Source organism: Heptranchias perlo, chromosome 5, assembly GCF_035084215.1.
Source record: "Heptranchias perlo isolate sHepPer1 chromosome 5, sHepPer1.hap1, whole genome shotgun sequence".
NCBI lineage: Eukaryota > Metazoa > Chordata > Chondrichthyes > Hexanchiformes > Hexanchidae > Heptranchias > Heptranchias perlo.
The window spans coordinates 14167734-14195135 of record NC_090329.1 but is presented as its reverse complement, the minus strand read 5'-3'; the positions used below and the strand labels follow the sequence as shown (position 1 = coordinate 14195135).

Here is a 27402-nt window from a genome sequence, read left to right as displayed (position 1 = left end):
GCAAATTGACTGCCATGTTTGACTACATTACAACAGTGACGACATTCAAGGGTACTTCATTGGCTGTGATGTACCGAGTATGTGAAAGGCTCTATATAAATGCATTGTTATTTCTTTCTTTTATAGTAACAGGGTGGCATTGAAAACGTAGCTAGTGAGAGCTAGGAGCAGAGGAAGATTTGGGGAAATTGCATTGGGGTGTCAACAGTCAAGATTCCCCAGAGCCTAATGCATGCTCTAGCAAACCTGGAAAGCAAATCCCAGACCTATCAGGCATACTCTGTGTACAATGGTCCTTTATTAAGACTGAATTTTCAAAAGTTCAACATCTGAATCTACACCCTTAATTATATTGTCCCAACTGTTTAGCTTTCCAATTTTTACAGGGACAATCTGCTTGGTAATTTAAAGACTCAAATGAAGGATTGTGGCTGACGTCCAACCCATGTCCCCATCACTGTAAAGTCCATCCAGAACAGGGGAGCAGCATCAATATGACAGTAACATTGAAGGTACGATCAGCAATTTACATTTCCAAAACTTTGAAACTGCTCATGTGCTTTTTTATTGTAGACATATGTGCATTTATTATAAAAACATTCCAGTGACACACTAGCAAACACTGCTTCTAGTTTTTTTTTTGCCCATAGAGTTACAAAACATACGTATTTCAGAATCTCTTCTTTTGGAAAAGTTCATGAGGATATAAGAAATTAAAATGAGCTTTGCGCTTCAACCCATCCATCTGAGCCTGGCTGGCCTCCCACCTTGCACTCTCCGTAAACTTGAGCTCAACAAAACTCTGTTGCCCGTATCCTAACTCGCACCAAGTCCCATTCACCCATCGCTGACCTACATTGGCTCCCGGTCCCACAATGCCTCAATTTTAAAATTCTCATCCTTGTTTTCAAATCCCTCCATGGCCTCGCCCCTCCCTATCTCTGTAACCTCCTCCAGCCCTACAACCCTCCGAGATCGCTGCGCTCTTCCAATTCTGGCCTCTTGCGCATCCCCAATTCTCATCGCTCTACCATTGCCTTCAGCTGCCTAGGCTCTAAGCTCTGGAATTTCATCCCTAAACCTCTCCGCCTCTCAACCTCTCTCTCCTCCTTTAAGACGCTCCTTAAAATCTACCTCTTTAACTAAGCTTTTGGTCACCTGTCCTAATATCAAATTTTGTTTGATAATGCTCCTGTGAAGCACCTTGGGAAGTTTTACTGTGTTAAAGGCATTATATAAATGCAAATTGCTGTTGTTCAGGGTCATGTACTGTATAGGACAAGTCCACGTGATTTCATCTCGTCCTGGCTAGTACCTGTTCCCTACTCCCTCTACACAATAGGTTGCCTTTTTCTTTTTTGAATACTTCGAGTAGGTTTAACTATAAACAATTTGAGCAAATTAATTGAATTGGATGTCACACCACCTTTCAGAACTGAAAAGTTCATGCATGTTTTTAATTTTTATATTTTAACAACTAGAAGGCTTGGGCTTTCTGTTCCATTGTGAGAAGATGTATGACATTACAGCAGTCTTATGTCAATGACTATGCAGTTTTTAATTAGTTTTGAGCTGAACAATGTTCAATGTAATTAAGAAGCAACATGAAACATACTTATGGAAACATTTCCACATGATATCTAACAGAGAGGTAAAATACCTCAGAAGTTTTGTCTCAGGAAGCTGGTGGCAAGCTGGGGTAGCGCCCTCTCTTTTCAAATTTAGGACTTGTATTTTAATCCTACACAAACTGGTATTACATCAGTGACCAGTCAAAAGTACTTCACTGGCTGTAAAGCACTTTGTGACATCCCAATGTTGTGAGAGGTGCTATATAAATGCCAGTTCTTTCATAACTCAAACTGATGGGATTATAGTTTCTCTCTGCTGGGCATGAACTTGATCATTATCAAACCAATTCCTAGCAGGTATAGATCCATTTGACAAAGCTGCCTCTATTTCAGCAAAACTTGAAACTAAGTCGCCCACCTGGCTGAGAAAGATTATAAAGTTGGCTGGTGTGAGGAGGGGAAAAAGTACAGTAGGTGTGCCCATCTGATCTCGGGGTTAAGGAACCCTGGGGAAAAATTTCCATCTTTTGCTATATGTAGAAAAACTATAAATGCAATGGGCCAGAATTTGCTGCCAAAATAACGGTGAGGCTAATGGCGCAAATCGCACAGCAATTTCAGGCGAGGGGCAGTGGTGCAGCTAAACACAAAATTCCAGAAGTTGCTGTCCGAAATGTGCTGCTCCGCCATTAGCTTCGCGAAAATGGCATCTCGCTATCTGACTCACCATTAAAATGCATTGAACAGCGAGAAGTTGCTGTATTTGTGCGGCAGATACGAACTAAACTCGCCACAGAAAGTTAAGTCTTGTCCATTTCAGTCTAAGTACCCTTTTAACGATGTGATGTTAATTACTGCCAAACAATCTCTCTGGCACCGAAAATTATCTATTACAAGTGTGGAGTCTCATTCCTTCAGGTATTAATTGCTGGTGGAGATTTTTCTTTTAATTTAATTTTTTTTTAATTTGTTCTTTCTGTCTCTTTCTTCTATCTCTTAATCCAATCTTTCTTTTCCTCTCTTTATTTCTTGTTCTGTACCTGATTTGACATTGAATTCACTATTCTAACTTACATTTCCTGGTTCGGTTGCTTGCCCTGCTCACTCAGATCCCAGATGCCCTGTGGAGGGCACCACGTCGTTACCATCTCACATTTCCTGCAACTTCCAGTGCAAGATCTCATGGAGATTAAACAGGCAAGGGCAAGTGTAACTAATGGCGGGGGCCATTTGTTGACCGGCTCCAGCAAATTCTGGGCCATCCTTTATGCACAAGTGTATGATTTTGCTATAAATAATTGTTATGATCTGGAATGTGGTGCCTGAAAGGATGGTGGAAGCAGATTCAACAGTGACTTTAAAAAGGGAACTGGATAAATACTTGGAAAGCAAAAATCTGCAGGGCTGTGAGAAAAGGGCAGGGGAGTGGGACGAATTGGATAGCTCTTTCAAAAGAGCTGGCACAGGCACGATGGGCCGAATGGCCTCCTTCAATGCTGTATGAATCTATCATCTATGAATAACAAACAGTGGAAATCATCCTATTGTCAGAGCACATTGCAGGGATCCTGACTCTATATCTGGCTTGATCTGCAAACATTTGATGCTGATGTTGGTGTTGAAATTGTAAAAATATTTCATTCCTCAGCATCTGACATCGATGAGTCCAATAATAATATATAAATTTAAGTTTTGCCCAAACTGGTGAAGATTCTTCTATAGGCATATAAATAGTAAGAGGAGGGATGGGGGCAATTAGGGACCAAAAAGGAGATCTACTCATGGAGGCAGAGGGCATGGCTGAGGTACTAAATGAAAACTTTGCATCTGTCTTTACCAAGGAACAAAATGCTGCCAAAGTTACAATAAAAGAGGAGGTAGTTGAAATACTGGATGGGCTAAAAATTGATAAAGAGGAGGTACTAGAAAGGCTGGCTGTGCCTAAAGTAGATAAGTCACCCGGTCCGGGTGGAATGCATCCTAGGTTGCTGAGGGAAGTAAGGGTGGAAATTGCAGAGGCTATAATCTTCCAATCCTCCTTAGATACGGGGGTGGTGCCAAAAGGAATGGAGAATTGCAAATGTTACACCATTGTTCAAAAAAGGGTGTAAGGATAAACCTGGCAACGACAGTTTAACCTCGGTGGTGGGGAAGCTTTTAGAAACGATAATCCGGGACAAAATTAATAGTCACTTGGACAAGTGTGGATTAATAAAGGAAAGCCAGCACAGATTAGTTAAAGACAAATCGTGCTTAATTAACTTGATTGAGTTTTTTGATGAGGTAACAGAAAGGGTTGATGAGGGCAATGTGATTGATGTGGTGTATATGGACTTTCAAAAGGCCTTTGGTAAAGTGCCACATAATAGACTTGTCAGCAAAATTGAAGCCCATGGAATAAAAGGGGCAATGGACACGAAATTGGCTAAGTGACAGGAAACAGAGAGTAGTGGTGAACGGTTGTTTTTCGGACTGGAGGGAGGTGAACAGTGGTGTTCCCCAGGGGTCGGTACCAGGACCACTTCTTTTTTTGATAAATATTAATGACTTAGACTTGGGTGTACAGGGTACAATTTCAAAATTTGCAGATGACACACAACTTGGAAGTGCAGTAAACAGTGAGGAGGATAGTAATAGACTTCAAGAGGACATACAGGCTGGTGGAATGGACGGCCACATGACAGATGAAATTTAATGCAGGGAAGTGCGAAGTGATACATTTTGGCAGGAAGAATGAGGAGAGGCAATATAAACTAAATAGTACAATTCTAAAGGAGGTGCAGGAACAGAGAGACCTTGGGGTATATGTGCACAAATCTTTGAAGGTGGCAGCACAGGTTTAGAAAGCAGTTAAAAAAGCACACAGGATCCTGGGCTTTATAAATAGAGGCATAGAGTACAAAAGCAAGGAAGTTATGTTGAACCTTTATAAAACAACGGATCGGCCACACTGGAGTATTGTGTCCAATTCTGGCACCGCACTTTAGGAAGAATGTGAAAGCTTTAGAGAGGGTGCAGAAAAGATTTACTAGAATGGTTCCAGGGATGAGGGACTTCAGTTCCGTGGATAGACTGGAGAAGCTGGGGTTGTTATCCTTAGAGCAGAGACGGTTAAGAGGAGATTTGATAGAAGTGTTCGAATTCATGAAGGGTTTAAATAAAGTAAATAAAGAGAAACTTTTCCCATTGGCGAAGGGTCGAGAATCAGGGACACAGATTTAAGGTGATTGGCAAAAGAATCAAAAGCGACATGAGGAAAATCTTTTTTACGCAGCGAGTAGTTATGATCTGGAATGTGCTGCCTGAAAGGGTTGTGGAAGCAGATTCAATCGTGGTTTTCAAAATGGAATTGGATAAATACTTAAAGGGAAAAGATTTGCAGGGCTACGGGGAAAGAGCGGGGGTTGGGACTAACTGGATTGCTCTTACAAAGAGCCGACACGGGCTCGATGGATCCGCCCTGTTCTCAATGCATATGCCCATGGGGAATTGGGACAAACAGCTCTAAGTCCCTAAGAGTAATGAAACTTCTTGTTAGAGACTTTGTAAAACATTACACTGCGTAATAATCATTTAAAAGATTCATGATTACACTCCAAGATATCAGGTTTAAAGTGAGAAAGCGCACATTCAATTAAGTATCCTACGAACCTTCTGATTCACATTATCTAATGATCACATATTTGTGAGGTGGATAATGATATTTCTCTGTTGAATATAGTCAACAAATAGGAGATGTTATTATTCCAATTCATTAATATACAGTTACGAGACTAAATCTCAATTTGTTTTAGGATTAATTGGAGTTGAAATCTTTAGCTAAAGTTGGGACAAAGCTCAGCTGTCAAGTTAGCCGATGTCACAGGAGCTGGGGTACTACAACTGGTCTCAGAGAGAGGGGGAGGGGGGAAATCAGACAGGGTTTCATCTAGTGCACCCTTGTAGACATCAGGTGAAAACCTGTGACTCCAATATTTACTGACTAGGCTTACACAAGAATGGTCATTTAGGTGAGGTAATGGAGAGTTGCAGGTGTTTCTTGAACTGTACCCAAGCATAAGTCAGTACTTTTAGGAGAGGGGACAAAGAAAATTGGAGGGGCGGGGTGGGGGGGGGGGTAACAAAGGTAAATTTATACTGCACTTTCAAAATGATCAGATTATTTCCTTTTATACAGCAGTTTCATAAACTCCCAAGGGTTTTCTTAATCCCTTCCAACATTTCATCAAATACCTTCAGTTTTCCCTCACATCTAAAAATTAATCAGTCAAAATTAATATTTTCCTATAGTGCTCTCTCCCACTGTAAAGCATATGTAGGCGAACTGGACCAGCAAATCAGTCTCTTTGCAAATGAGAAAGAACCATTCTGTGAATAAATACAGGTGTCACAATATCTAAAAAATGCCCCAAGATACCTGGAATCATAGGAACCATCGGTTCATGGAACCACTGGCGCACTGTGGTTGCAGTGTGTACCATCCACAGGATGCACTGCAGCAACTCGCCAAGGCTTCTTCGACAGCACCTCCCAAACCCGCGACCTCTACCACCTAGAATGACAAGGGCAGCAGGCACATGGGAACAACACCACCTGCACGTTCCCCTCCAAGTCACACACCATCCCGACTTGGAAATATATCGCCGTTCCTTCATCGTCACTGGGTCAAAATCCTGGAATTCCCTTCCTAACAGCACTGTGGGAGAACCTTCACCACACGGACTGCAGCGGGTCAAGAAGGCGGCTCACCACCACCTTCTCAAAGGGCAATTAGGGATGGGCAATAAATGCCGGCCTCGCCAGCGACGCCCACATCCCATGAACGAATAAAAAAAAATAATTGAATGATACAGCATACCAGGAGGCCATTCGGCCCACTGTGGCTGTGCCGACCCTTTGAAAGAGTTATATAAATAGTCCCACTCCCCTGCCTTTACCCTATAGCTCTGCAAATTTTTCCCCTTCAAATATTTATCCAATTCCCTTTTGAAAGTTACTAGTGAACTTGCTACCACCTCCCTTTCAGGCAGTGCATTCCAGATCACAACAACTCGCTACGTAAAAGAATTCTCCTCATCTTGCCTCTGGTTCTTTTGCCAATTACTTTCAAACTGTGTGCTCTGGTTACCGACCCTTCTGACACTGGAAACAGTTTCTTCTTATTGACTATCATATCTTTGCATCCATGCTTGTTGTCCTATTGTCCTGTGAAAATGTAACTACCACCACTTGTCGAATGGGAGCAATCCTGACCTATTTGTTATTTTATATGAGACAAAGTGGCATGTCACTGAATACGTCACTAAAGAAAAATTCTGATTTTTATTTCTCTTGAGAATTTTCTGCTACATGCAAAAGTATCTACTCTTATCACAAAGAACAACTCGTCTTCAGTGTTGGAGACAGTGGGGGGGGGCGTCAGACCTCAGTTTGAGGTCAGCCAATTTTGTATGTCAGGAATCGGCCCAACCTGACTGCAAATAATTTACTGACTTAACTTTTAAATTCCCGACCGCGATCGCGTTGCCGTTTTGAGTAACACAACGTGGCATTGGAGGACATCACTGTGGACGTGCTGTGCCAAGTCAGTCAAATCTGGACTGCCCCCACCCCCACCCAATCATTCAACCTTAGTTCTGCCCTTGCTTGCCCTAAAACTTATATGAGAGCCACATTTGGACTTATGAGTAGATTTTCCTCTTCAGTGCCAGGCAAGGCAAAAAGTCCTTAACGCAAAACCAGGCACAATCTGTGCAGGGTTTTCTGTTCATTCGTTTTAGTAGGTGGAAAATTGTGAGCAGCTTGTTCCTGATTTTGCAATAAGGACTTTGCCCCCACTAAGACCATAAGACCATAAGAGATAGGAGCAGGAGTAGGCCATTCGGCCCTTCGAGCCTGCTCCGCCATTCAATGAGATCATGGCTGATCTGATTTTTACCTCAACTCCACTTTCCCGCCCTTTCCCCATATCCTTTGACTCTCTTGCTGATCAAAAATTTGTCTAATTCAGCCTTGAATGTATTCAATGACTCAGCCTCCACAGCTTTTTCGGGTAAAGAATTACAAAGATTCACGACCCTCTGGGAGAAGAAATTCCTCCTCATTTCCGTCTTAAACGGGCGACCCCTTATTCTGAGACTATGCCCCCTAGTTTTAGATTCCCCCATGAGGGTAACATCCTCTCATCATCTACCCTATCGAGTCCACTCAGAATCTTGTATGTTTCAATAAAATCTCCTCTCATTCTTCTAAACTCCAATGAGTATAGACCCAACCTGTTCAATCTTTCCTCATAAGACAACCCTTCCATACCCGGAATCAACCTCGTGAACCTTCTCTGAACTGCCTCCAATGCAAGTATGTCCTTCTTTAAATAAGGGCACCAGAACTCTATGCAGTACTCCAGGTGTGGTCTCACCAGCACCCTGTACAGTTGTAGCATGATTTCCCTGCTTTTATGCTCCATCCCCCTAGAAATAAAGGCCAATATTCCATTTGCCTTCTGGATTACCTGCTGCACCTATATGTTGTCGTTTTGTGTTTCATGTACGAGGACACCCAGATCCCTCTGTACCACAGCATTTTGTAGTATTTCTCCACTCAAATAATATTTTGCTTTTTTATTTTTCCTCCCAAAGTGGATGACTTCACATTTTCCCACATTATATTCCATCTGCCAAATTTTTGTCCATTCGCTTAACCTGTCAAAATCCCTTTGCAGACACTTTGGGCTCGATTTTAGGGTCGGGTTACCTGCGGGTTTCCAGCGGGGGGCCCCCGAAAATCCCGATCTCCGATCACGTGACCGGATTCGGACGAAATCCCGGCCACTTCCGGGTACCGCGCTGACGTGCGGGGCTGCGCGCGCAAGCCCCGCTGGTGGGAATCCCGCTGGCAATTAAAGCCAGCGGGGTTCCACTTGAGAGTACTTAACTTGCTCGTTGTGGTCAGTTAATGAGCTGAAGCAGCTGTCAAAAGAGGAAGTGTGGGATTTTACGTTCAAAGCAGTCAGTTTCCCACACTGGGGGAAACAGGACCCTTCAAACCAGGCGTGTTGCAGCCAGCAGCCTGTGGCAGGTGCCAAGGTGCACTCCACGGGGGAGCGCCCTCACCCACGCAGGAGGCCACCGCGTCACATAGGGCAACCCCTGCCCCCCACCACCCCCCGGCCAAGCCAGAGGACAGACCGACACGAAACCGCAGCCCCAGTCCGAGGACCCACACACCTACCCTGCACAACCCCTCAGACCAACACCTGCCAGTTGGGTGGTCTGTGGACACCCTCGGAGGACGAAGAGCATGACCACCACCAGCAGCCTCGCAGTCCACGCCGTCCGCCGCAGAGACGTGGATCCCCCCAACACGGTGTGGTTGCACGCCCACCTGCACAGCAGGAGGGAGGGCTACCGCAGAGAGAGACGCGTCGCAGAGGGCACTACCCTCGCCACAGGGTCCACAGACCGAGGCGCAGCTCCCCGGACCTCTCCAAGCAGCAGTGCACAGGGAGGCGCAGATTCGCTCGACATGTCGTCGTGGAGATCTGCAGCCTCTTTCATGCCGAGCTGCTCCTGGCTGGCCCCAGCACCAACTGCTTACCTGTCGCTGGCAAAGTCACCACTGTCCTCCACACCTTCTCCTCCGCATCCTTCCAGGGTGCAGCCGGCAACACCGCCGATGTCTCTCAGTTGTCTGCGCGGACGAGCCCTGCAAATACACCTGCACCTACTCTGCAGTAACACGATGGGTGGCATCAGTGGTGGGTCCTCATAGTGATACCCAGGAGCGGGCATTATTGGACACAATGGACAGGATTCGCGGAGACATGGCAGTGGTGGTGTCAATATAATGTGTGCTGTTTGTGGCTCTGAAATTCAATATGGGTAACACCCATGACAAACCCTCAGACACCCTTGTGCACCCCCTTCATGCTGACGAGACGTTTGCCTTACCCTGCCTACTGCACATATGTGATGCATGCCCTGTGGCTGCAGCACAGGTGGTGGCAGGTTGAGTGAGGCTGGCCGTGAGGGAGATGCACGAGAGGGTGAGTATGGGATGGAGCCATGAGATTGTATGAGGATTGGGTCGCGTGTTAGTGGCAGGATGAGTACTGGCGAGGTGAGTTGGTGGAGGTAAGATGAGGATGGGGTGTGAGTGGGCATGAAGGGTGATGTGACAGAATAGTGTTGGCGGTGCCGAAGGAGATTTGGGGTGGGGGCAGTGTTGTGGCAGACGGAGTGTCGGGGAAAGACTTCGTGTTCTCACTGTGGCTGACCTACTGCGGTCATTGCAGCGCCTCCTGCACTGTATGCAGGTGGGCGATATGTTGGTGGCGCAGGTGACCCCCTCTGCCACCTCGAGCCAGGCCTTCTTGGTGGCAGAGGCAGGCCGCTTCCTCCCGCCCGCCGGGGGGAAGATCTGTGTCCTCCCCCTCCTCCTCACCCCATCTGATGATACCTGGGGTGAGGCATCATTAAACTGGGAGCAGCCTTCCCCCTGGGGTGCTCCATGCTGCAATTTGTCCCATTGGTTGCAGCATCTGTCAGTGGAGGACTGCCCCTTTAACGAGAGAGCCTCCAGCTGACAGATCGTACTGCGCATGCGCAGCCCGCCCGACGCGCAGGCCGCGCCGTGGATCCCGGAGGAGCAGGTAATTGGATCCTATTAGTGGATTGCCTGCTACGATCGCGTGGGCAACCCACTAATTTCGCCGTTCGCGTTTTCGACGCTCCCGGAGGACCACCCGCTGGGAACCCGCAGGCCTGCTAAATTCGAGCCCTTTGTGTCCTCATCACAGCTTGCTTTTCCACCTATCTTTGTATCATCAGCAAATTTGGCCACAAGACACTCTGTTCCTTCATCCAAGTCATTGATTATATATTGTAAATAGTTGAGGCCCCAGCACTGAGCCCTGCGGCACCCCACTAGTTACAGATTGCCATTTTGAAAATGACCCTTTTATCCCGACTCTTTGTTTTCTGTTAGTTAGCCAATCCTCTATCCATGCCAGTATATTACCCCCAACACCATGAGCTCTTATCTTGTTGGCACCTTATCGAATGCCTTTTGGAAATCCAAATATACTGCATCCATCGGTTCCCCTTTATCCATCCTGCCCATTACTTCCTCAAAGAATACTAATAAATTTGTTAGACACGATTTCCCCTTCATAAAACCATATTGACTCTCCTTGATTGTATTATGAGTCTCCAAATGTCCTGCTACAATTCCTTAATAATGGATTCTAGCATTTTCCCAATGACAGATGTTAGGCTAACTGGTCTATAGTTACCTGCTTTCTGTCTCACTCCCTTCTTGAATAGGGGTGTTATGTTTGTGGTTTTCCAATCCACTGGGACCTTTCCAGAATCTAGTGAATTCTGGAAGATTACAACCAATGCATCCACTATCTCTGTAGCCACTTCCTTTAAGACCCTCGGATGCAAGCCATCAGGTCCCGGGGACTTGTCAGCCTTTAGACCCATTAGTTTACCTAGTACTTTTTCTCTAGTGATGGTGATTGTTTTTAGTTCCTCCCTCCCCTTTGCCCCTTGATTTTCTACTATTATTGGTATGTTATTAGTGTTTTCTACTGTGAAGACAGATACAAAATATCTGTTCAATTCCTCTGCCATTTCCTTGTATTCCATTATTATTTTCCCCAGTCTCATCCTCTAAGGGACCAATGTTTACTTTAGCTACCCTCTTCCTTTTTATATACTTGTAGAAGCTTCTACTGTCAGTTTTTATATTTCTTGCTAGTTTACTCTCATAATTTATTTTCTCCCTCTTTATTATTATTTTAGTCATCCTTTGCTGGTTTTTAAAGTTTTCCTAATCTTTGGCCTTACCAGTAATCTTTGCCATGTTGTATGCTTTTTCTTTTAACCTGATACCATCCTTTACTTCCTTAGTTAGCCATGGTTGGTTCACCCTTTTTGTGGAGTCTTTCCTCCTTACAGGGATATATTTTTGTTGCGAGTCATAAAATATCTTTTTGAGATCTTTTAAGCTCTTATACCCCGAAGCCAAAGAGAAACGTCTACCCCAATACTCCCAGCACAACGGAGCAGCAACAGAATGGCCTAAATAAAATTAGTAATCAGACTTACATAGATCATAAATAATTAAGCCAGTATTAATCATAGCCCCTTTTCGCAAGGCTCTTGTGGATCTGCAAAATTAATTTTCCCACAAATATCCCCTCAAACTCTTCCTGCTGATATTTTGCAGATGCAAATTCTTCTAAAGAAGTGGGTCCAGGCTACAAGGTTTATCAGAATATTGCTGGTGAATGCTGAAATACGTGCTACATCTTGTCAATTAAGTGTTTACTTTACAATTCATTGCTTTTTGCTGAGCTGCAAACTGCTATCCCGTGGGAAATTAAATTGTGAGAGTTTCAAATGCGTCTACTCCTCTTAATTTAAAGTTGCTTCATTGGCATATTATCTGTTGATTCAAATTGAAATCAAGCAAAAACACCACCTGGTGCTGTTTTATTGAGAACTGCTGAATAATTCAAATTTTGAACCAACTCTGAATTAACAGGACTAGACTATTGTTATGCACTTGGCAAATGGTGCCAGTCACCATGTGAAGGTGACAGTTACATTAAATTTCAACACCTCTGGAATTTCATTTCAGATTCTAACATTGGCCAAAACTCCCTGTTGCATTGAATGTGACAGGTGACAAGTGCCTTTGCTAGATGAGCAGGTCCTGATATTTGATTACTCTTATCAACGCAGGAGATTAAATGTTTCTCTCAAACAAAGAAAGAACTTGGATTTATATAGCGCCTTTCACGACCTCAGGACATCCCAAAGTGAACATTAATATGATAATGACCAGATAATCTGTTTTTAGTGATTTTGGTTGAGTGATAGATAGTGGCCAGGACACCGGGGAGAACTCCCCTGCTCGTCTTCAAAATAGTGCCATGGGATCTTTTACTTCCACCTGCGACAACTAATTAATGTCCTGGAGACAACTAATTAAATACAGTTCTCTCAGATACCTGCAACTTCTACATGACAAGCACAAAGTATTCGTGAGGCCCGAACCATTCTGAGGCCTGGGCCTTCATTAACATGCCACCAGCGAGCTGCAGAGGGACGCGCACTGGGTCGGGCCTGGGGGCAGGGAGGCGATCCGAGGGCGAAGGGGTCATCGAACTGACCAACAGCGGGTCAAACGTTTTCGAGGTCCCAGAAGGAGCACTCTTCCACCTCCTGGGCCCTTTAAGGACCGCTGATTGGGCCGTTCAATGCCTGGTACAAATGGGTGGAGTTTATGTGATGCACGCTTCATCCATTTGTACCTGAAATTTGTAATTGCGATCCTACAACCAGCATTGGACCCCAATTTGATTATTTAATCAGCCTCCTGCCTGTTTCCAGCAGGCGTGCTGCTCGCCCATTTACAAGTCTGCCTGAAAATTGCATTAGGTGGGCCTTGGCCACCTCCCTTCACCCCACCCCCGCCCCCTCCCGACTTTCAATTGCTGGCCACCCATTTTCCAGGCAAGAAACGGGCGGCCAGCAGTTGAATATCTCCCCCAGTGTGCTAAACATTTAAATAATGACATTGCTCACAATACCTTCCATATTGGCAAATTTGTTGAGAGTTATTGGGCTCGATTTTTGGTCGTCCGAGCGGGTGGGTTCGTGGCGGGGGCTCCGGAAATCGGGGATTCCCAGGGCGGGTCCGGAGCCCGGCTCCAACCCGCCCACTTCCGGGTTCCCCAATGACGCGCTTAGATGCGCGCGCAGCCCCCGCATGTGGGACTTCCACCGGCAATTAAAGCTGGCGGGATCCCACTTAAACCAATTAATTTGATGGTTCAGGTCGTTATCAGACCTGATTGGGAGAATATTTTAGGAGGGGTGGGATTTTCATCTCAACTGAGAGTGTTTCCCGTACTGGGGGAAACACTCCCAGTTGAAGTGGACGTGTTGCAGCTGTCAGCCTGTGGCAGCTGCAAAGGTCCATTTGACAGGTGGTGGGGGAGACCCTCACTCATTGCAGGAGGCCACTCTGTCACTTTGGACAAAGTTTGGCCTCCACCACCCTCCTCCTAACAATAAAATTCACAAACTTGCAGCCTCAACCCCGGTGTCCAGACACATTTACCTACTTTGCGGACCCCCTCAAACATACATCTTCCGGATGGGGGCCGCCGTAGCTGCAGTCATGACCTCCTCGGAGGACGAACAGCATCATCAGTCTCGCCGGCCATCTCTGACACGTGGAGCTCCACAACACAGTGCTGTGATACATCCACCTGCACAGCAGAAGGGAGGGCAACCGCAGAGAGAGATGCGTCGCAGAGGGCACTACCCTCGCCACAGGGTCTACAGACCGAGGCTCAGCTTCCTGGACCTCTCTGAGCAGCAGTGCACACGGAGGCTCAGAGTCACTCGACATGTAGTCGTGGACATCTGCAGCCTCCTTCATGCCGAGCTGCTCCCGGTTGGCCCGAGCACCATCTTCTTACCTGTCGCTGTCAAAGTCACCACTGCCCTCAACAACTTCTCCTCCGCATCCTTCCAGGGTGCCACCGGGGACATCGCCAGCGTCGCTCAGTCGTCTGCACAAAAGAGCCCTGCAAATATACCTACACCCACTCTGCAGTGACACAATGGGTGGCATCAGGTGTGGGTCTTCATGGTGATCCTCAGGAAAGGGCATTATTGCACAAACCAGACAAGATTTTCAAAGACGTGGCAGTAGTGGTGATAACAATTTTTTATGGTTTTTTGCAAAACAAACGAAAATAAATGAAAAACATGACATTTTGTCTTACACCCTTGTGCATCCCCTTTGTGCTCACAAAACATTCACCTTACGTTTACGAGAACCCCTACGTGGTGCTACCCCTGTGGTTTCAGCAGAGGTAGTAGCAGGTTGCTCTTGTCCATGCCCTAACCGATGAGATGCTTTGCGCGGACGCCCTCTGGGTTTCGGTGCCAGTGAGGGCCCCTCCAAAGACTGCTCCACCTGCACCTGTGCAGGGGCAGACTCGGCCACCTGGAGAGGGGGCAGCATTGAGGGTACTGGTGGAGAGGGGGGCAACGGTGAGACGTGGGAGCGCTTTGAGTGGCGTCCCCACTTCCATGTCCCCTTTCACCATCATCCCTCTCCTGGCCCAGGCCCACATCACTCCTTCCACCCTGCTGGACGGCAGTTTGGAGGACTTGTGTGAAGCCTTGGAAGGCCAGTTGTAAGGTATCTGTCAGCCTGTTTAAGGCGGCAGAATGTTGTTCACCCTGAGTCCGAATGGCCGTTGTCAGGGCCTGAATGGACTCATTGTTGAGCCGTGCTTGACCCTCGATGGAGGCCAGCCTTCTCTCTATCACAGATATTCCCGCACCTACCCGCGACACTATCTCAAAGATGCCGTCACGTCCCTGTGCCACCATTCCACTCATGCAGGAGTTGGACTCCTCCATCCTCTGCGCGATTGTGGAGAGTGCGCGTGGCAACTGTTCCAGCACCTCGGCAATGTGCTGCTGCCCCTCGATGACTCTCCTTTTCATGGCTGGCCCCCAGGGTTCAGCATCTGGGTCCAGCTGAGCAGAGCCTGGAGAAGAGTGCTCCCACCGACACGGAAGCTCCACAGCTGCCCCTGCCACCAGGGTGTGCTCGTGCTCACATGTGCGCGGTGACTCACCATGTGCAAGCCCAACTAAGTGAGGACGGGAACCCACCGAGGTGTGTGTATCTGCGTTGGTGGATGGCTGGCTCAGATGTGACGATGCACCCTCAGAGGCCGGCAGGTTCCCCTGAGGAATCACCCTCCGCAGTCACGGTGCTCGCAGATGGCCCTGCAAGAGAACAGAAAGCAATATTAATAATGTGGACAGATGTTGAGGTGCTGCAGATGCCAAGTGATGCTAAGATCATTCGCAATCATGAGTGCTGAGTGTTAGATTTCTGTCACCAGCCGCTTGTGCACTCCCAGTCTCGGTGTCTGCCACTCCAGCAGCAGGCATTCCAGCGTCCGGCTTATTTCGAGTGCCTGCTGCTCCGCATCTGTTAAGGCCACCTGGAGTGGCAGGCCCCCTCTGGTCCTTGCCCTCTCCCGGGCATTCTGGCATCTCTTCTTCTATCAAGGCAAAACACAGAGGCGTGATTGAGCTATGGTTGCATAGTGACCCGCTGCATGCATTGGTGTGGGTGGGGATGAGCATGAGGGAGATGCATGGGAGGGTACGTGTGAGACATAGCCATGAGATTGTATGAGGATTGGGTTGCGTGGTAGTGTTCAAATGGGAACTGGGGCGGGTGAGTACGTGCAGGCAAGGTGAGGATGATGGTTGAGTGGATGTGAGGAGTGATGCGAGGGCGTTGTGGTGGCAGTGCAGAAGGAGTTGTGTGGTGGTGGAGGTGATGTGGAAGACGGAGTGTGGGAGAATGCGTAAGTATACTCACTTTGGCTGACCTGGTTAGGTCATTAAATCTCTTCCTGCACTGCACCCAGGTTCTGGACACATTGCCGCTGCTGGTGAACTCCAGCACGTCCTCCCATCCGATGGGAAAAAAATTTCCCTCCTCCTTCTGACCCCATCCAGCAGCACCTGGAGTGAGGAGTCAGAGAACCTTGGAGCAGCCTTGCCTCTGGCCTGCTCCCCGATCCTAAATTGGTTCTTTGCTGCAGGAGGAGCATTGGAGGACTGCCCCTTTAAATAGGGCTCCTCCTGCTGACAGCCTGTGATGCGGGTGCGCAGTGCGCCCGCTGCGCAAGTCTGCAACAGGAAACCCGGAAGCCAAGGTAAGTGCCTTCAATTAGGCTGCAATCGCGTGCGGAGCACCCCAAATTCACCCCAAGCCCATTTTCTCTGTGTTGGAAACAACAGCAGTAATTTTGCAAATTTCTGAAAAAGCATAGGTGGAGGTTCGAGGTGAACCATCTTTTAAGAGCATAAGAACGTAAGAAATAGGTGCAGGAGTAGGCCATAGGGCCCTCGTGCCTGCTCCGCCATTCAATAAGATCATGGCTGATCTTCTACCTCAACTCCCCTTTCCCACTTTTCCACCCTATCCCCACATCCCTTGATTCCTTTAGTGTCCAAAAATTTATCCATCTCAGTCTTGAGATTGAGGGTTCTACATTGTTAGGTTGCTTTTCTGTACTCGCACGCAGTACAGCGGCAGGGGTACGCTAGTGTCGTGGTTACGTTACTGAACTAATAATCCAGAGGACGTGAGTTCAATTCCCACCATGACAGTGTGAGAATTTGAATTCAGTTTTAAAAACCTGAAAATAAAATGCTGGCATCAGTAAAAGTGAAAAAAAAACATGAAACTGTCAGATTATCGTTAAAAACCCAACTGGTTCACTAATGGCCTTTAGGGAAGGAACCCGCCATCCACACTTGGCCTGGCCTGTGTGTGGCTCCAGTCCCACATCAATGTGGTTGACTCTTACCTGCCTTCTGAAGTGGCCTAGCAAGCCATTCAGTTGTATCAAACCATTACAATACCACATAGACTGCAGCGGTTCAAGAAGACCCCCCACCGCCACCTTCTCAGGGCAACTAAGGATGGGCAAGAAATGCTGGCCTTGCCAGTGATGCCCACATCCCAAGAACGAATGAATAAAAAAGAAATCTGCTTTTGTTTTCAACAAAATCTTCAGTGAATTAGTACCATTCACCAGGCATTACACATGATGAACCATGCGTGTAAAAAGTTGTTCAAAAGCATTAAATATTAATGAAAAGTGCCCTCTGTCAGGATTAATCTGTGTCGTGATTTTGGTCATATGTGCTAGAGACCTATTAGGGTTAATTAGGATTAACTCTGAGGTCCTATTAAAATGTACTAGCAGATCTCAAATGCATTGCTCATGGTGAATCAGAGGAAACTCCAAGGTGTGACAGCTGAAGTGTGACAGGAGGTGCGACACTTACTGCAAGTGCGCACGATATGTACTTTTTAATGTATTACGAACAGATTATATTAACGGGAATGCAGTTGACAAGTTGTTTGATACAGTTTCTTTATTAACCATTAGAGTGCCAAGTGCTCCAGGAAATTCTGGACTTCCTGGACAGTCCATCTTGTTTAAGTTTTCAGCTGATGCAGTGTGATGCTGAAGCAATCACTAATGTCATAGCTCAATAAAGCTATTGGAATGCCAGGAGTATATGTGTTACTGTAATATAGATCACCGAAATTATATCGGGGCTCAGAGGGTTAAATTATGAGGACAAGTTGCGTAAACTTGGCTTGTATTCCTTTGAGTTTAGGAGATTGAGGGGTGATCTGATTGAAGTGTTTAAAATGTTCAAAGGATTCGGTAGAGTAGATACTGAGAAATTATTTCCTCTGGTGAGGGAATCATGAACAAGGGGACATAATCTTCAAATTAGAGATGGGCAATTCATGAGTGACATCAGGAAGCACTTCTTCACATAAAGGGGAGTAGAAATCTGGAACTCTCTCCCCTAAAAGGCTGTGGATGCTGGGGGTCAATTGGAGCTTTCAAAACTTGAGATGTGTAGATTTTTGTTGGGTAAGGGTATCAAGGGATATGGGATAAGTGATAAGGGAGCTAAGGTGGATAAATGGAGACAAGATATAGATCAGCCATGATCTAAATGAATGGAGGATCAGCCTCGAGGGTCTGAATGACCGATGTAACATTAACCCTACATAACCAGGATCAACAATTAAAACTCTGTGTAAAAAATTCTAAAATGCTGAACACGATGGCACTGAATTGCCCAACTAGTTCTGCCACCCAACCCCTACTTCCAGCATTTCCAGGAGGAAGTTGCGACAGATATATAATACACCTGCCCAAATATGGGCGGACGCATTATAATGGGAGGCAAATGATCAGATAATCCCAGAAATGTATTTCCCATCGTGCGTGTCCTGGCAATGGTGGGCACCAAGGACCATTTGTGTGTTCGTGCAATGCAGCATTGCTATGTGCCGCGAGGCAGGTGGGTTAAAATCTAAACGGCAAGTTTGCTCTGTGGGTGACTGTATTCTGCAAAGCACCGATTTTAAAACCTTGTAGCTGTTTTAGATTTTTGAAAATCTTTGGGGCAGGAGTGCTGCCTCACAACACTGTGGCAAGGCACTAAGACAATGTACCACTCGCCTGCTTGAAGTGCACAGCATGTAAGTGGCCCCAGCATCTGCCCTCTGTATGCAAATTAGCCTGACCCCAGGAAATGGGCCTGAGTCAGGTGCAGAGGAAGTCCCGCCCCCCCACTGAATTACCAGCCCCGTTACGGCCAACAGGAAAATTGACTCTTTTATTTCGGCTTGCCCTGCTTTCCCTATTTCTCCATTCTCTAAGGCTTTAATTTTATTTTTATATTTAACTAATGTACTATTTTAAAGCTTTCTCTCTTACAAGCATTACTTTTACTTACCTGTCTTATCTCATGAGACCCATTGTTCATGTTGGACGTTGGCCACATACTGGGAAAAAAATGATCTCTGATTGGATGAGATCTTATCCGAAGGCCACTATTTTCACCCAATCCAGATCCAGCAATGTGAAGTCCAATCTGGTCACGCTCAATATCAAATACAGTATGGCTACCGCTGGACAAGTGAACTTATCTGCAGTGTTAATAGACTAGAGTTTGCCCAGATGAAATAACCTGACCACAATCCTCCAATGGTTTTGTATTAAATATGGATCCTAGTTCATCAGTTTGTTTTTATGAAAGATGGTTAATGGTACATCAGACTGTTTATATTACAGGTGGGTCATGGTATATCAGACTGTTTATATTACAGGTGGGTCATGGTACATCAGACTGTTTATATTACAGGTGGGTCATGGTATATTAGACTGTTTATATTACAGGTGGGTCATGGTACATCAGACTGTTTATATTACAGGTGGGTCATGGTATATCAGACTGTTTATATTACAGGTGGTTAATGGTATATCAGACTGTTTATATTACAGGTGGGTCATGGTACATCAGACTGTTTATATTACAGGTGGGTCATGGTACATCAGACTGTTTATATTACAGGTGGGTCATGGTACATCAGACTGTTTATATTACAGGTGGGTCATGGTATATCAGACTGTTTATATTACAGGTGGTTAATGGTATATCAGACTGTTTATATTACAGGTGGGTCATGGTACATCAGACTGTTTATATTACAGGTGGGTCATGGTACATCAGACTGTTTATATTACAGGTGGGTCATGGTATATCAGACTGTTTATATTACAGGTGGTTAATGGTATATCAGACTGTTTATATTACAGGTGGTTAATGGTACATCAGACTGTTTATATTACAGGTGGGTCATGGTATATCAGACTGTTTATATTACAGGTGGTTAATGGTACATCAGACTGTTTATATTACAGGTGGGTCATGGTATATCAGACTGTTTATATTACAGGTGGTTAATGGTACATCAGACTGTTTATATTACAGGTGGGTCATGGTATATCAGACTGTTTATATTACAGGTGGTTAATGGTATATCAGACTGTTTATATTACAGGTGGTTAATGGTACATCAGACTGTTTATATTACAGGTGGGTCATGGTATATCAGACTGTTTATATTACAGGTGGTTAATGGTATATCAGACTGTTTATATTACAGGTGGGTCATGGTACATCAGACTGTTTATATTACAGGTGGGTCATGGTATATCAGACTGTTTATATTACAGGTGGGTCATGGTACATCAGACTGTTTATATTACAGGTGGGTCATGGTATATCAGACTGTTTATATTACAGGTGGGTCATGGTATATCAGACTGTTTATATTACAGGTGGGTCATGGTATATCAGACTGTTTATATTACAGGTGGTTAATGGTATATCAGACTGTTTATATTACAGGTGGGTCATGGTATATCAGACTGTTTATATTACAGGCGGTTAATGGTATATCAGACTGTTTATATTACAGGTGGTTAATGGTATATCAGACTGTTTATATTACAGGTGGGTCATGGTACATCAGACTGTTTATATTACAGGTGGGTCATGGTACATCTGACTGTTTATATTACAGGTGGGTCATGGTATATCAGACTGTTTATATTACAGGTGGGTCATGGTATATCAGACTGTTTATATTACAGGTGGGTCATGGTATATCAGACTGTTTATATTACAGGTGGTTAATGGTATATCAGACTGTTTATATTACAGGTGGGTCATGGTATATCAGACTGTTTATATTACAGGCGGTTAATGGTATATCAGACTGTTTATATTACAGGTGGTTAATGGTATATCAGACTGTTTATATTACAGGTGGGTCATGGTACATCAGACTGTTTATATTACAGGTGGGTCATGGTACATCTGACTGTTTATATTACAGGTAGATTATGGTATATCAGACTGTTTATATTACAGGTGGGGCATGGCCTATCAGACTGTTTATATTACAGGTGGGTCATGGCCTATCAGACTGTTTATATTACAGGTGGGTCATGGTATATCAAACTGTTTATATTACAGGTGGATTATGGTATATTAGACTGTTTATATTGCAGGTGGGTCATGGTATATCAGACTGTTTATATTACAGGTGGGTCATGGCATATCAGACTGTTTATATTACAGGTGGGTCATGGTATATCAGACTGTTTATATTACAGGTGGGTCATGGTACATCAGACTGTTTATATTACAGGTGGGTCATGGTATATCAGACTGTTTATATTACAGGCGGTTAATGGTATATCAGACTGTTTATATTACAGGTGGATTATGGTATATTAGACTGTTTATATTACAGGTGGGTCATGGTATATCAGACTGTTTATATTACAGGTGGGTCATGGCATATCAGACTGTTTATATTACAGGTGGGTCATGGTATATCAGACTGTTTATATTACAGGTGGGTCATGGTATATCAGACTGTTTATATTACAGGTGGGTCATGGTACATCAGACTGTTTATATTACAGGTGGGTCATGGTATATCAGACTGTTTATATTACAGGTGGGTCATGGTATATCAGACTGTTTATATTACAGGTGGGTCATGGTACATCAGACTGTTTATATTACAGGTGGGTCATGGTACATCAGACTGTTTATATTACAGGTGGGTCATGGCATATCAGACTGTTTATATTACAGGTGGGTCATGGTATATCAGACTGTTTATATTACAGGTGGGTCATGGTACATCAGACTGTTTATATTACAGGTGGGTCATGGTATATCAGACTGTTTATATTACAGGTGGGTCATGGTATATCAGACTGTTTATATTACAGGTGGGTCATGGTACATCAGACTGTTTATATTACAGGTGGGTCATGGTATATCAGACTGTTTATATTACAGGTGGGTCATGGCATATCAGACTGTTTATATTACAGGTGGGTCATGGCATATCAGACTGTTTATATTACAGGTGGGTCATGGCATATCAGACTGTTTATATTACAGGTGGGTCATGGTATATCAGACTGTTTATATTACAGGTGGGTCATGGTACATCAGACTGTTTATATTACAGATGGGTCATGGTACATCAGACTGTTTATATTACAGGTGGATTATGGTATATCAGACTGTTTATATTACAGGTGGGTCATGGTATATCAGACTGTTTATATTACAGGTGGGTCATGGTATATCAGACTGTTTATATTACAGGTGGGTCATGGTATATTAGAGGGTTTATATTACAGGTGGGTCATGGTACATCAGACTGTTTATATTACAGGTGGGTCATGGTATATCAGACTGTTTATATTACAGGTGGGTCATGGTATATCAGACTGTTTATATTACAGGTGGGTCATGGTATATCAGACTGTTTATATTACAGGTGGGTCATGGTATATTAGAGGGTTTATATTACAGGTGGGTCATGGTATATCAGACTGTTTATATTACAGGTAGATTATGGTATATTAGACTGTTTATATTACAGGTGGTATATCAAAGTGTTTTAGTGCGGAGCTGCGGTGAATTTAACCATACTTTGTTATTTAGTGCCATAAAAGTGCAGCATTTTGTTGCAAAAAATAGACTATTTAAACTTTACACATTATAATCAGATAGAGTTACTCACCTTGCATTATTCTCATGCATACTTGTCTAATGTGTTGGTCAGTTGGCTCTTTACCCTAGGAATGGTCATTTTAAAAGAGGGATGAAAAAAAGATTACTAAGCAAAAGTCAAAACTTGTTAAGTAAATGTAATGAATGCAAATCTCTGCCTTGGAGCATTAATAAACATAAAATTATACTCATAATTACAGGTAGACCCTGTTTTCCAGGTAAGCCGGTAGGTCCACGATCTCCTTGTAAGCCTCGAGTTCCGATACTGCCCTGCGGACCCTCTGAACCCGGCAGACCCCGGATCCCATCTTTGCCACGGAGACCCGCCTCACCACTTTTACCGAGCTGGAAAATTGGAAAGAAAAATATCTCAGAATCATACACCGATAACCAAGTACTACTTCCACTCTGTTAGTTGCAGTCTCTAGTTTCTCCTCTCTGCATCTTCACAGAGTTGAAATCAAGACTCAGTGTACTGTCGCCTACTCCTACTCGTGCCTGCCCAGGACCTCCAGAGTGCATATCGATAGGGTAGATAGAAAGAAACTTTTTCCGCTGGTGAGGGAGTCCAGGACAAGGGGACATAAACTTAAAAATCAGAGCCAGGCCATTCAGGAGAGAAGTTAGGAAACACGTCTTCATGCAAAGGGTGGTAGAAACGTGAAACTCTCTCCCACAAAAAGCAGTAGATGCTAGCTCAATTAATAATTTTAAATCTGAGATCGATAGATTTTTGCTAGCCAAGAGTATTAAGGGATATTGAGCCAAGGCGGGTAAATGGAGTTAGGATACAGATCAGCCATGATCTCATGGAATGGCAGAACAGGCTCGAGGGGCTGAATGGCCTACTCCTGATCCTATGTTCCTATGTACTTTATCACCCTCAGTTTTTTTTCCTTCAGTCTACAATCTTTAAGCTTTTAAAACCAGAGTTTGGCATCATCTATTCACAGCATCCCAATTTATCTCTTTTCTTCCACTCTTTCAGATTTGGAATTGCTAACTTCACATAACGTCAGAATAGATTCTTGCTCCGTTCGAACTCCTTGAAGGGCCGCCGCTGACCTTTCTCACCAGGCTGCAGATTGAGCTGCTCGAACCATGATGTGATAAGTCTTTGAGCTGTAGCTCCCCACGTTTGATGCTCGAAAATTGCACCCTTTGTTGTCTTGGTCAAGTGATACGAGTTAGAGGGGTAGGCACTGTGATGAATCTTCATTTCAAAGCAGGAACGAGGAACAGAGTGTCGGTTGGTGTACTTGGAGCTTAGGAATCTGAAATAGATAGCTTAAATCTAAGATAGATAGCTTTTTGGCAATCAATGGTATTAAGGGATACGGGCCAAAGGCGGGTATATGGAGTTAGATCACAGATCAGCCATGATCTTATCAAATGGCGGAGCAGGCTCGAGGGGCTGAATGGCCAACTCCTGTTCCTATGTTCCTATGTTCCTTGCAAAGAACTCCAGTGCACCAAAGAATATCCCTTTCATTTCCACTGCATGGAGTTTTTGTTCCTTGCTCAACATAAATGGCATTGTTATACCATCGGTACCAGTTAGACAAGGCAAAGTTGGCAGTGCTGAGTTATACTGCCAACTCTACATCACTCTCTGGTCAGCCCAGCCGGGCTTTGCACGTGTGAGATTGCATGCTCCAGGTCTTAATTGTACCCAAGTGATTTATATCAATTAGTGTTAACTGTATTCAGGTGGTGCGTACTGATTGGGAACGCTCTTGTATCCATTTATAAGAGAGCTGAGCTAGGGTCTGGTGTTAATGTGGAGTTTGGTGAATAAAGGCTTTGAAGCAACTTAAGACTAGGTTCTAGTATTATATCCTGCAACCACTTGGCTATCTAATTTATAACACCAGGACTGCAGCAGAATTTGATGCTGTACTACACTGAAATTCTCTGCATGGGTCAGAATTTTGAGCTTCTTCCTCCTAAGCTCACCTGCATCCAAACATCAATCATATTGATGGTGTGAGTGAACATCCAGTGGGACCTTTTAAAGCTTGCTTTATACCAGTCACACTATATACAAGCTGATCTCTCATGGTGCTGCTCATACTAGGTTGTAGGATATGCTGTTTTATAAGAACAGCAACAGAATAATACCTTGTGCATGATATCATGGTATTATTGTGCTGCTAAAATGCAACTGTATGTAACTGGTGTTGAGCCTGCTAGGTGCAATTGCTGTGCTATTCTCAAGTCAATTAGAGGCTGATCGCTCTCTGCGAATCCTCAAATCAATTAAAGGTTAGAGCGACCTGTTCATATTTTTCTTAAAAGTGTGACGCAGAAATTTCAATACTTGACCGTGCGACTTGTGATGTGATGAACGAGCATCGAAACTTTTATAAATAAGTGGATCTCCCATGCACTGCTTACTGTTTTGCAGCATCGTAAGTATAGGAGAATTATACCATATAATGAACAATGCACATTTCTGTTTCTTATGTGTAGCTTTGTGTAACTGGATACATCTCTAAAATCAGAGGGTGTAACTTCTGTGACTACCTCAGGTCAGTAAGAGGTTGATTGCTTTTAGCAAGTCAATTAGAGGTGTTCTTTCTTGTTATTATACTTTTTGAGGTCAATTGGACAGTATTTTCTGTTACTAGGGAATTTTCTTTATAGTTTGAAAATGACAGAAATTTGCATGTGTGAGTGTGACACCTGACATGTGACAGACACATCAAAACATATATTAGCTGATCTCCCGTGGCATTGCTCTCAGGTAGGTTAGGGTCGAGAGCACAATAAGTGCCTTGGGATGTTTTTTTTTGTTAAAGGTGCTATATAAATGCAAGTTGTTGTTATTGATCATGTTTAGAAGTTAATCTAGCCTGCTCCCTTAAGGCTTCTGTCCAGGTACTCCAGGCGGTGAAGTAAGTTAAATTAGGCCCCGAGTTCAGTTAGTGGCTAATTTTTGTTGGGACTTTCTCTAGATTGGCTCCTCCTCTTGTTATCTCAATGAACTCTCCAGATTATTGCAAGGTCAAAAAAATTCAGGAAATAAATGGGCTTCTTTCTCTTTTAGTATATTTTCTTTATCGACTGTCCAGTTGTGATTTGTCAGTATTTTATACAGAGTGTGATGTCTGGAGTGTTTCATTTGGAATCGACAGATGCTCTTGAAGCTTTCTTTCAATAAATATTTGCTTTACATACCGGTTGTATTTGATGAAATTGAATTGCTTCATGAATAACTAAGTGGGGTTTGGGGTAAAGATTTGCAAATTGGCAATTTTTTTTATCTGCAGTCTGCAGAATCCCTAATCTTGTATAAAAACAGTTGGTAAATGAGTGTTGTGTTTATCAGGATTAATTAAGATGTATATATGAGCACGTCTTGTCCATCAGTCAGTGATTTTTCAAATGTGAATAAGATCAAAACACAAAATGGTATGAGAAAATGCCATTTGGCCCATCATTCCCACTCTTTCCTCAAACTGCTTACAACCGACCTTATCATGGACTTACCCCAACCAATTGTCTACCCTTAAAGTATCTGCATAAATACTTCCTGATCTCGAATCATTACCAAACAAAATCCAGAATAATCATCCATCTTCACATTGCTCTGTGACTTAACCCTGATCTGCTGACCTCAAGGAAAACACCCCCTCCTGTACCCATGCCCAGCAGCACAGGAACCATTGTGTCCTGCAAATACTTGATGGGAGAACACATAAAAATGACGGACAGGAAAAGACTTGCTGGTCCATCGAGACTGTCCCATGCTGTCATGGTGCAACTTAGCACCACAACCCTCATCGCACCCTCCCCCCAAACCACCAGCAGCCTACCCTATCTAACTCAAATAGTCTATGCACCTGGACCAAATCCAATCCTTTCATTATTCTACAGACCTCAATCAAATCTCCTCAAAGTCTATTCTTTTGTCGAGTAAAACGACCCAGCTCACAAAGCCTATAGTGATAACGTAGAAAGGAGTGAATCAGAAATTTGTACAATACTTACAGCACCCTTGGGACCAGAGCCTCCTCGATCTCCCTAAACATAGAAAATGAGAGAGGAAAAAAAAACAAAGAAGGACAAGTGAGTCACGTCGTATCCAAAAGCAATGCTGAGCATATCAACTGCCAAACTTACAGACTGCAGTCCCTTATTACAAAATGTGACTACACTGCTAAACACAAAGTAATAACAAGCCTCTGTAAAAATTATGAATAAATTGATTTTTATTTGAAAAATGTAAAATAATAAAAACATGACAGCATCTCTTTTATAGTACAATATACTACACTACATTAAAATCTTTAAAACATACCAATATATAAAGCACGCCCTCAGGAAACTGGTATGAAGGTGAAAAGTATACACTGGATTCAAAAGGTACATCATGATTAATTTGCCCATCTTACTTAGAATTTATAGCACAGAAATTCAGCCCAACTGGTCTATGCTGGTGTTTATACTCCACACAAGCCTCCTCCCACCCCTCTTCATTTAACCATATCAGCATATCCTTCTATTTTTTTCTCCCTCATGTACTTATCTAGCTTCCCCTTAAATGCATCTATGCTATTCATCCCAACTCCTCCATGTGGTAACAAGTTCCACATTCTCACTACTCTCTGAGTAAAAAAAAAAATTTTCTCCTGAATTACTTTTTGGATTTATTGGTGAGTATCTTATATTTATGACCCTTAGTGTTGAACTCCCCCATAATTGGAAACATTTTCTCCACATCTACCCTTTCGAACCCGTTTCATAATCTCAAAGACCTCTATTATGTCGCCTCTCGG

At 44.1% G+C, this 27402-nt stretch overlaps 1 protein-coding gene across 1 annotated transcript in view; it reads right to left on the bottom strand.

Annotated features, from left to right (window-relative positions):
• col9a1b (collagen, type IX, alpha 1b) overlaps positions 1–27402 on the bottom strand; it is a 118751-nt gene that overhangs the window by 9751 nt on the left and 81598 nt on the right. The window contains exons 27-29 of the mRNA XM_067983708.1: positions 26615–26647; positions 22820–22966; positions 22632–22686 (exon numbers count right to left, since the gene is read on the bottom strand). Of these exons, the coding sequence (XP_067839809.1) occupies positions 22632–22686; positions 22820–22966; positions 26615–26647 (235 nt within the window). The remainder of the gene's footprint in view (positions 1–22631; positions 22687–22819; positions 22967–26614; positions 26648–27402) is intronic.